At 42.7% G+C, this 11,368-nt stretch overlaps 1 protein-coding gene across 1 annotated transcript; it reads left to right on the forward strand.

Moving 5' to 3' along the window:
- The first annotated feature begins 710 nt into the window (after nucleotides 1–710).
- Nucleotides 711–11,368, forward strand: LOC134080487 (uncharacterized). The gene is made up of 3 exons (XM_062536958.1): nucleotides 711–6,532; nucleotides 6,659–6,943; nucleotides 9,884–11,368. The coding sequence occupies exons 1-3, from the start codon at nucleotides 790–792 to the stop codon at nucleotides 10,795–10,797; spliced, it is 6,942 nt and encodes a 2,313-aa protein (XP_062392942.1). The 5' UTR covers nucleotides 711–789; the 3' UTR covers nucleotides 10,798–11,368.

Consider the following 11,368-nt stretch of genomic DNA (forward strand, 5'->3'; position numbering starts at 1 on the left):
GGCGTCAGGATAAAAAACAATAATCCAGCAGAGGGAATTGGTGTACATCTGGTATTTGTATCTCCCGATGATCCCGCCTTCAAGTTCACTGAGAAATTGTATTATCCCGACAAAAAAATAAAAGGCAACATGCCTAAGGTGTATTTTAATAATGATCAGAACTTTACCCCTGACATGGACTTGAGGAATAAGAGGGTGAAGATTACTATCATTTCTCATGGTGGCAGAAAGATCTTAAAAACACCACATGAGACCTATCCTTATAGTGTAAAATTTAGCATTAATGGAAAATCACCAAAAGAACTTGCAACTGCCATAAAATCCTTCATTGAGGTATCAGGTATCACACCTAATGAAAGAATGCGATTTATTACTTGTAATGCAGGAACTGTTGCGGCAAGTAACTATATAGCAGATTTTCTGAAAGAGATGAAGAACAGTAACAATATTCGTGAAATTGTAGCATACCGTACTGCAGTGTCTACTAAGAATACCCTAGGAGTCTACATTTCAACTGGAGAACATTACCCTGAGGAGATACGTTGGTTTTTTGAAAAGCAAGGGCATAAGTTTGATAAAGAGTTAAAAAAGAAGTTGCGGGATGATGGAATAACAACATCTTCAATGGATCAAAAAAACAAAAATGAAATGAGGATGTTGTTCAGTTTGGAAGATGATGGAACAGTTCGTCGCTACAATTTAATAAAAACAACCGACAACAATCATAGTGAGAGACAACTGGAGTCAAGCCTAAATGCACAGAACGATCAAGAGAATTTTGAAAAGAATATGGATTTTTTAGACAAGTATTGTCCAAAGAAAAGGAAGAAAAGAAGCCCTTCAGTGTGCACATGGACAGTGGATGGTGTTGAAGAAGAGTATGTGATTAATGAGAAGTCCTTAACCATTAATGAAGGGGAAGTTCAGCTGGAGTTAGTCAACAGAAAGACTCCAGAAGACACTCACTTGGTCTCTTTTCCTCTTGATGAGACATTTTACATGAAGCAGGTTAGGGAGACAGCAAGGGAGACTGCATCCTTGGCAAAAACAGGTGTGGCTCAAACCTTGGAGGACATCAACAAAGCCATGGGAATATATGGAATTGTCGCTGGATTCATTGGGGCAGGGAAGTTTTTTGCAGAAAATGACACTGCCAGAGGGGCCTTCACTCTAAGCCAGTCTCTTCATGGACTTGGGGACATGACAGGGCTGAATCAACAGATCTCCAGAATGTCCCGGAACATATTCCAGAAGGCCCTCCATCGAGCAGCTGGGGAAATGGGCATGGAAAGTGTACTAGAAAAAGCTAGCAGTTCATTGGAGAGATTCGGTGAGAGTACTGCCGGAAACTTTCTTAAAGACATTCCCATTGTTGGCCTGGGCTTTCAAGGATATTTTATTGCAGAGGACATCATTGCCATCCAACAGAGCAACAGATCCAGCCCAAATCAGAATAAGTACTTTGGTCTGAAGGTCACAAATCTTGTTTTGGATGTGTCAACAACTGTGCTCACAATTGCGGAGGTGGCTTTCCCTCCTGCAGCCATCATCCTGGAGCCCATTGTCATTGGCTTGACAATAGCCAGAATGTCCATTGGTGACTTTTACTGTGATATAGTCAGTGAGCTAGATAAACTGCCCCGAGGAGCTAGTGATTTTGATAAGATGATTGCCGTCATAAATGGACTAGAAGAAGGCTATGTGGATTTTGTCACTGGGGGGCTGTTAAGAGAAATGGAGGCACTTGACAAGGAGGAGCAGCAGAATAAAGACCTCTTGCGCAACCTCTCAACCCCTGAGTCCTACTTCAAAATAACAATTGATGACGGAAGCACAAGCACATTAGACCTGATGGACGGAATTCTCTCCCAGTATGGGGGATTTGTAACAGTCCAACTGCTCAACAATGGCAGTGTGAAAATACAAGTAGGAGGGGTGGATGATGGGCAGGGTGGGTTCAAGACAATCGAGAAATTATTCTATAACCCTAGTATTCAGAGTATTGTACTGGGAGTAGGAGAATCATCTCAATTCCTCTACAAAGAAAAGACCGCCCATTTGTGGTGGGTCATCCCAGTGTATCATAAAAAAGTAATTTGCGGAGAGATTAAACTGCACTCCTCCTTGTTTGGCACATACTATGGCAATGACAAAGATAATCAGTTTACCGCCATGCAAGTACCTGCAAAGCACACTTCTGCCAGTTCTGAAGATCCATGTGCTCATGGGCAAATAGACTTAGAGTTTGTCATTAAGAATTACCATTACACCATCCATGGCCATGGAGGAGATGATAGCTTCTTCATGGGGCCACAGAAATCTGTGCTATCAGGTGGAGATGGAAGAGACCTCTATGTTTTTCCACCAAGTGGAACTAACGCAGAGATTGATAATTTTTCTGAGGATAGGATAGAAGATTACATGATTATAAAGGCAACTTTCGATCACATTGACTGTGTTCGGGATCACACAGATCTTCTCCTTGTATATGGAGCACAAAGAAGCAGAATTATTATTAGGGACTGGTTTGTGCACAGCGAGGCTGATCATTACCAGCACATGACTTTTCAGTCATCCGATGGCATCAGGTTTAAGGTAGAGGACAGAGTATGGAGAAAAGGCCAATTCCGTTGTATGTGTGTTGCTGAAACTCTAGACAATACGAAGTCAAAGGTTCCCATAGCCATTACTTTAGAGGGAAAGTATGAACGTGTGGTCACAGTAATAGGGAGTGCCTTTAGTGACAGCATTGTGGGTAATCAAAAGAACAATATCCTCAATGGGGGCCCTGGGGAAGATAAGTTGGAGGGAGGAGAAGGAGCTGATACTTATGAGATCTTTAGCGGAGAGGGCTGTGACACAATTAACAACTATGCCAAGGACCAGAAGATGGACCTGGTGGTGTTTCACGCGCCTTTCAGTCGAATCCAAGCAGAACTGCGGAGTGATGGTCTCTTCGTGTTTGATAAAAATAATGCCAGTTCAACTTGTGTGCTACTGGGAAGCTGGGACACTGAGACAGCTTTTCAACATGTGGCCTTTCTGTCAGCTGATCATGTGACTTTTCAGATCTTAAGGAACCAAAGTCAGCTGTCAATGATGGCACTTATGGTCGACCTGAGCAAAGACACCCAAGGCAGCACAATCAATCTCTCTGAACCTAATCAACACCTGCTCTACGTCATAACTGTCTTTGATTCGGCCCATGATGATGTCATCACTGGCAATAGTCTTGGGAACTTCCTCAGCTGTAGTGGAGGCAGGGACCACTTGCAGGGAGCTGATGGGAGTGATAAATATGTAATAAAATCTGGATGCAAAGAGGCAAATATTAATAACTTAGCAAAGGACCAGTCCACTGATGTGCTATTCCTTGGATATCCATTTGATAAAGTTAAAGCAACGTATGAATGGCCAAATCTGATTTTAAAAGTTGATGGTCCAAACACAAAAATATGTCTACGTGACTGGCTCAAAGGTGAACAGTTCCAGCACCTGCTATTGCAAACTATTGATGGCGTAATTTCAAAACTACCTTCAAATATATCTGAATCAGACATTTTAACTCCGTTTGAGATAGACTTAAGTGAAGAAAAATGCACAAATAATAAAAGAACATTTGATTTGAGTAAATATCCCTATAAAAAGGTGCAAAGGTTCAAAGCAAAATCTAGTGAGTGTTCATATAATGTGATTGGAAACTCTCAGGATAACTATATCGACCCAGGAATTGGCAATGCCATGAAATATCAAAATCTGAAGGGTGGCAATGGGTCAGACACTTATGTCTTCGGTCATGGATATGGCTATGTGAATGAAATTGATAATGAAGCCAAAGACATGAAAACAGATTATTTATTTCTTGGAGTTCTGTACAAGCATATCACTGTCCTTTTGGAGCAGAATAATGTTGTTTTATCCTCCAAGTCCAGGAATGACTCAGTTCAAGTCCGATTACTGAAGTATCAAAATGGTCCTGAACACCAACATCTTGTGATAAAATCGTTAGATGGATTTTTGTTTAAGCTAAACCTTCAGTCATACCCATACAAGTCTGTACTTTACATTGACACTTCAACATCCACCAAGAGCTGTAACATTAGTTGTGCTGAGAGGGGCGAGTTCTCCACAGTTTCCCAAATTTATGGAGCCACAGACTTCAGTAACTATATAACTGGTAGTAAGAGTAGTTCAATAATCATAGGGGGCAACAACCATGACTACCTCCAGGGTAATGAAGGCAATGAGAGAATAGAAGGTCTTGCAGGAAATGATATCTTAATAGGTGACAGTGGGGATGATGTTCTATTTGGTGGAACTGGGGATGATAACATCTCTGGGGGGCCAGGAAATGATATGATTTATGGTGGCTGGGGAGCTGACCAGATAGATGGGGGGCCAGGGGTTGATACCATCTTTTTCAGTGGAGATGTAAAGACATCCACAGGAGTCAGAGTGGATCTGAATTTGGGCACAGGCAAGTGGGCAGATGCTGAGAATGACACCTACACCGACGTGGAGGCAGTGAGCGGCACAAACTTCAATGACATTCTCGTTGGAAATGATGACGACAATGAGCTAGTCGGGAAGTTTGGTAATGACACACTCATACCATGGCACGGCTCAGATTACCTCTTTGGTGGGCCTGGAAATGACCTGTACATATTAGATGACTGCAGTGGAGTTAAACACATCAATAACTTTGCCTCAGATAAAGCCCTTGACCACATTGTCATTCAGGACTTCAACCCTGAAGATGCCTGCTTCTTCCTGCAGGAGAGAACCCTCGTCATTGCATTCAGACGTCACAGCCCTTTGCTCAGTCTCCTCCAACGAGATTCTCTCACTATTCTTATGGATAACTGGAGTAACAACGGATCATTTTACCAGCATGTGGATTTTGTCTTTGCTAATGATACAACAGAAAAGAGCTCATTCTTCAACTCAGCTGTAGATATTGGCCCAACTGTGCTGGAGTTAAACTCAACCAGTCATACCCTTTTTTTGAGACCACTAAATGAAACAGCAATAGAGGTTAAGGTTAATGTTCTGCATGAGGAAGACCAAACAGTCCACAAAATGGAAGTTCAACTGAAGTACTATCTGGAGGTGTCTGATCAGTTATTCTTCAGTGATAGTCTCCATTGGGAAAAACAACCTGTCATCATGTACTCTGGGTTTCTCTCGGGTGTTATTTACCATTTTAAGTTATATGTGGCTCTGTGTGAGTTGCCTGTTCTTGTGCTTACTGAAGCAATGCAGAGAACACCACCAACCCCCCCGACGAATCTAACTGTAACTCATATCTCTCATGACAGAATAGAGATCGAATGGACTGCCCCACCAACTGCATCTGACCCAAACAACAGTAAATACATTTATTTAGTTCAGTACGGTCCTTGGGATACAATGCCTCTAGAGTTCGAAACCTCTCTTACTAGTGCAAAGATTACAGATTTAAAATCAGGGACAGGGTACACACTATCTGTCTCATCAGTTATAGAAGGAGTGGAAAGTCTTTCTAGAGAAGTCAATATAGAGACTCCTAACCTGTGCACTAACTTTGCTGTACCTGAGGGCACAACAGTTATTAATGAGAAGATGACACAATTTGGTGCAGTGGTGGTGATAGAGTGCGAGAAAGGTTTTCAGCTTATTTCTAGTCCAGAGATCCTCTGTTCAGAAGAGAGGGATCTCCAACCATGTGTCCCCAAGCCATGCACCCATCAGGGAAGGTTCATAACACATGGTACTAATAATATGGAAGTTTGTTTTGAAAACGTTTATTTCAGTAGATGTCAGTTAGGAGTATTTCACCCTCCCATCCCAGTCTGTTGTCCACCACTGCCATACATCTTAAATAGTCATGTAGCTATAATATCCATTTATTCATATAGAGAAATTAGAGCTGTCTTCACCTGTGAGTCGGGATACCTGCTTACAGGACCCAATCACCTTACCTGTGACCTAACTACAGGAAAGTGGTCCAGGCCTTATCCCCAGTTGCCATCCTGTTCTTCCAAGCGCTGTCCAGACCCACCCCATGTTTCCCATGGCAGCTTCACCTCACCACTGAAGTCTAGGGACTTTGAAGAGGGTGATACTTTGGTGCTGGAATGTGATGATCAGTACCATCCCTCTGACAATGAATGGATAACATGCAGAGATGGTGGATGGGAACTGTTCTCTTCCTGTACACCAAATGCCCGTCTGACCCACTCCTACAAAGAAGGTTACAAACTCCATGGAATACTCGAGCAATGGAGGTTAGGTGTATGGACTTATAGAGTTGACTTTTCAGATGCCAGACGCCTATCTGAATTCTGCTGTAAAGAAAGAGGGTTAGAGCTTCATGCAATAAGAAGACTGTCGCACATAAAGGTAGAATGTATTGGCATAAAACTTGAGACCCATGGCAGAAAATACATGGGCAAAGCTGTGGGAAACATCGATGGAAATGGCTGGGAGGAGATATGTATAGAAGAGCCCTCTGCAGCAAGGTCTTACTGTCAGATGCTGTTTCAAAGTCAAGGTCAATAACTGCAAGTATATTTCTTTGTAATATTAATTGTAATGTTTAATATAAAGTAAAAGTAGATTATTGCTCAAGGTATGTCTCTATTCCTGCCAATGCCATGTAGTCATGCTCTCTTCACAGAGTGGACAGTGTCTGTACGGAGCAGGCCAAGATTCTATGCTGGGTACTCATATCGTTGTGACCACCATCATGAATGCCATTTCCAGAAAAAAGGACAGTCTTGCTTCAGTTACATCCAGTGCAGAGCCATGTGCGATCCTTTCCCCATTCCCAATGGCCGGGCCGAATGTGACTTACTTGAAGGCCATATGTGCTCTGTGTCTTGTAATCGACTTTTCAACCTCCAAGGATCCTCTGAAATATGGTGCACAAGCAATGGTTGGTCAAGCAACCCCTATTGCATAGGTAGGTCAAGGTGTTCTATGAGTGATAATAACTATAGATAGATAGATAGATAGATAGATAGATAGATGGATAGATATACTTTAATCATCCCAAAGGGAAATTCTGTTGTTTCAGCAGCCTTACAAACATATAAACAATCAACAATCACATACACATATAAGACACAACAGACATGGTTTCACCATAAGACATAGCCAGAAGTAGTTGCCAAAGGCATAATGGCCCTCCAAGTCTGATAAAAGAATGGTCTAGAGAAAACAGAAACAAGACCCTTCCCAACAAGGTAAAGGTAAAGTTAAAGTGCAATTGCATCAAGACTAAAAGCCAATGTCCTTAAAAGATTCATCTTCTCTCTCTTCTCATGGGGGAGTCATTATAAAGTGCTATTGCAGTGGGTAGCACCACCATTCCTGAATTTAAGTCATTGCATGAGAAAACCAGGCAGAGGTGGGAAGATGGGGGTCGGCCAAATTGGCTCATACTTTGTATATGTGATAAGTATGTGGAACTATGAACAGCCATATCTATCTATTAATGCAAGGAACGTCTGTCTGTGTGTCACTCTGTCTGTCTGTGTGTTCCACGCATAACTCTCAAACCACTCATCCAACTGACCTAAAATTTGACACATGTATTGCTAATGACATGCGTGAGTGCAGTGCAAAGTTTGGTCATGTTCGGACAAAAAATATCAAAGATATCGTTAAATTAAACAAAATACAACTCTGCCGCAATCCCACAATTCTACCGCTCTCTGCACTAGCCCCTCCCCCTCACTCTCACTTACTCCAGCATAGAAACAAAAAAGCCCATTTCGCTGACAAACTCCGTGTTCATGGAAATTACGATGTCTCACGTAAACAACGGACCGTTTCAAGATTGTTCATGTTGGATAAACATGCTAAGTCCGACACACATGCACCCATGTTGGTAAGCAGGCTGTTAAAGTCACGTAACGTTGCATAGGCTACTCATCAACAACCGCGGTTGCCTTGCGCTTCATAGCACTGGCATGGCCATGGCATAGACGGGCCATGCATGCGGTTAGCTTTAGGCTATCATTTCCAAACAACAGCAAAAACGCACGGGTATGTAATGTGTCTAATAGCAATTAGCTGCAACTCAAACGCCTTTCCCCTTCACTTTTTTATTACCTTGCAAAGAGTAAAAAGCTCTAACAGCACGGGCCTGATTCTCATCACCAATCTAACATGATCTACCTGCATCAACGTCATTGGGCAACACGTTTCTTGGAAAACATTGTTTGCACGGGCACTGCAAAAGTACTTAAAACCCTCGAACTCTTTTTTTGTTGTGGAGTTCTGGGGCCCCTCTCAGAGAACCTCAAAAATCCAACAATTCATGGCTGAAAATGACTGAAATTGCCATTTCTACCCTGATTATCCTGATAAAGATATGAACATAAGCTTTATGTTTCCATAGAGCTTAGGTAGAATAGTTTTAAAGACCAAAAGGTGCACTAGGGGGTTATCTGCACCACTGAAAGCAGAATTTTCATCCCTCTAAAATTGGTCATTTTTAGGAGGCATTATCTCACATTCGCAGTTGCTTTGGTGGATGGTTTTACTGTTGCTGGACAGAGGAACATCTTCTGATTAAAAAACAATTGTCGTCTAATTGGGCCACACATAATGTGCGCCGTGCCAGGAGGGTCTTTACGGGGGGTTTTCGGATGGCCATACCATGCCATTACATCGCAAACATCTGGCATTACATCTGTTTGTGATGTAATGCCATGGTATGGCCATGTGATGGCGATCTGAATATGGTTTATCATAGGCCAAAACACAAAAAATCCTGCTAAAGACCCTCCTGGCACGGCACACATTATGTGTGGCCCAATTAGACAACAATTGTTTTTGAATCAGTAGATGTTCCTTTCTCCAGCAACAGTAAAACCATCCACCAAAGCCACTGCGAATACGAGATAATGCTTCTTAAAAATGACCGAAATTTAGATGGAGGAAAATTCTGCTTTCAGTGGTGTAGATAACCCCTCGGTGCACCTTTTGGTCTTTAAAACTATGCTACCTAGGCTCTATGGAAATATAAAGCTTATGTTCATATCTTTATCAGGATAATCAGGGTAGAAATTAGCCTGACTCTCGCCAGACCCTTGTAGTTCCGCCATGCTCCACCAGAGGCGTTTCGCTGAGCTCCACACAAGGGTCTGGACGCGAGGGCAATCCAAACCCCTGTGCCAGTGATCAAAAAATGAGCAGCCAATCAGGAGCGCCGAAGCGAGTGTTTGATTCAAATAACAATGGCGGCACGCAGCGAGGAGTCTTGTGCTGACATTGATTCTGCTATTTCAACCGTTTTGTCGGATCTATCGAGTATTCATTCTTTAAAAGATTAACAGAGAATAGCTTTGAAGACGTTTATTGGTGGCAAGGATGTTTTTACTCTTCTTCCTACCGGGTTTGGCAAGAGCTTGAAGAAGCCGAGCACGTCATTCAAGATAACAGGCAAGTGGTTTATCAAATCACATGCGAGGATGTTTTACAAGGACCCGCCTTCAGAAATACATACCCTATCGAGAAGTCCCAGATCCTTGTGTGAAGCAGACAGCGAACTACAGGATCTGGCGAAAGTCAGGTTAGGTAGAAATGGCAATTTCAGTCATTTTCAGCCATGAATTGTTGGATTTTTGAGGGTCTCTGAGAGGGGTCCCAGAACTCCATAACAAAAAACAGCTGGAGGGTTTTAAGTATATGGCTGTTCATAGTTCCACATATATCACATATACAAAGTATGAGCCAATTTGGCCGACCCCCATCTTCCCACCTCTGCCTGGTTTTCTCATGCAATGACTCTTAAATTCAGGAATGGTGGTGCATAATGTGTTGTGAATTCTTGAACCCAAACCCAAGTTTGCAAAAACAATATTCACTTACATTCTGTATATACTTTTTCTAGAAAGTGGAGAATGTGGCTATGACCATGAAAGAGGACCTCATTCAGTTGGCTGCTTGAAAAAGCTATGGACTTCCGTTGGTTGTCATCTAGAAGCTAACCTTTCCCCGACCAAAAGAGAAGATTACTGGTCTATGTACAATCACTGGACAGTTGCTGAGGTGAGGGGAAAGATGGCAAGTTTACCGCTTAATGAGGATTTCCATTATAACCCTGATTGTGAGGTTGAAGAGTGTTTCCCTGGTCATGCCACTGTGCTCACCAGTGACGGGACGGGTAAGACTATGGCAGAGCTGAAGCTGGGGGATAGAGTCCTTGCCATGAATGCTCACGGACAGCTGGTCTTCAGCGAGGTCATCCTGTGGCTGGACCGCCGTCCCGCCGCAGTGGAGCACTATGTCCTCCTGACGACAGAGGGATCCCCAGAACCGCTCGCCCTGTCAGATGACCACGTCACTTTCATCGCCACGTCCAACGGAACTGCCACCTCAGCCACTGACATGATCCCGGTGTTCGCCAAAGACCTGCAGAGGGGTCACCTGCTCTTCCGTCACGACCCAGGAACTGGTTCATTGGTGGCCCGCTGTGTGACTAATGTCCAGGACTCGAAGGACTTGGGTGCCTATGCCCCCATGACTGTGGAGGGGAATCTGATTGTAGATGGGCACCTGGTGTCCTGCTATGCCCTGCAGTGTCGTCAGTACCTTGCCCACCTCCCATTCGCCCCCTACAGGCTCCTCCACACACTGCGCTCTTATGTCCCTTTCTTTTCAAAGCTGTTTCCTCTAAAACACCAGGCGGAGGAGGAGGGCATGCATTGGTATGCCAATGCCTGGCACCATGTGGGTAAATGGTTTGATTACCCCTTTGGGGAAACATGCTACCCTAGAGAGCTGCAACAGTACCTATATCCTTGAGAATCTGTTGTCAGAATTTTGTGGCCAAACTTTCTTTTCAGACTTCAGTCAAGCACAAGAATGTGTACAGCTGAAAGGAATGATTGAGTCATTGGAAAAGATAAATCAAACTAAATCATTAAGTGATCATATTTTTTCCTTCTTAGATTCTATCGATACCTTAAAGTATGGGTTCAAAACATTTTCAATTAACTAGAATGTTTTGTATAATTAATCTTAAAACATAGTGTGGTGATTTATGAATTGTTGTCTCATATCTCACTTGTAACTGAATCATCTCTACTTTCTCCTTAATTCATGGACTGAACTATATATTTATTTTCGGTAATGACCCCACTATGTGAGAAACTTGATATATCTGTTATACAAAACTTGTTATATTGTTAAAACCGGTTTCTGAAGAGTATCAGAATGAGTTTACCTCTTCGCATATTTGGGGAAATACTATAGAATATCCTCTTATTTATAGCTTCTATCTATGGATGGTGTTGCTAAGGTATAACATAACATTGCCTTAATTGAAAACAACATGTGGTGATTTGTAGACTGAATAAAACTAAAAGCAACTGTT

Source organism: Sardina pilchardus, chromosome 5 (assembly GCF_963854185.1).
Source record: "Sardina pilchardus chromosome 5, fSarPil1.1, whole genome shotgun sequence".
Taxonomy (NCBI): Eukaryota; Metazoa; Chordata; class Actinopteri; order Clupeiformes; family Clupeidae; genus Sardina; species Sardina pilchardus.

Coding starts and splice junctions, on each gene's coding strand:
- LOC134080487 (XM_062536958.1), top strand. CDS start 790: ATGGATTTTTTAGACAAGTATTGTCCAAAGAAAAGGAAGAAAAGAAGC. Junction 6,533..6,658: donor GATGCTGTTTCAAAGTCAAG/GTCAATAACTGC, acceptor CTCTCTTCACAG/AGTGGACAGTGTCTGTACGG. Junction 6,944..9,883: donor AAGCAACCCCTATTGCATAG/GTAGGTCAAGGT, acceptor TACTTTTTCTAG/AAAGTGGAGAATGTGGCTAT.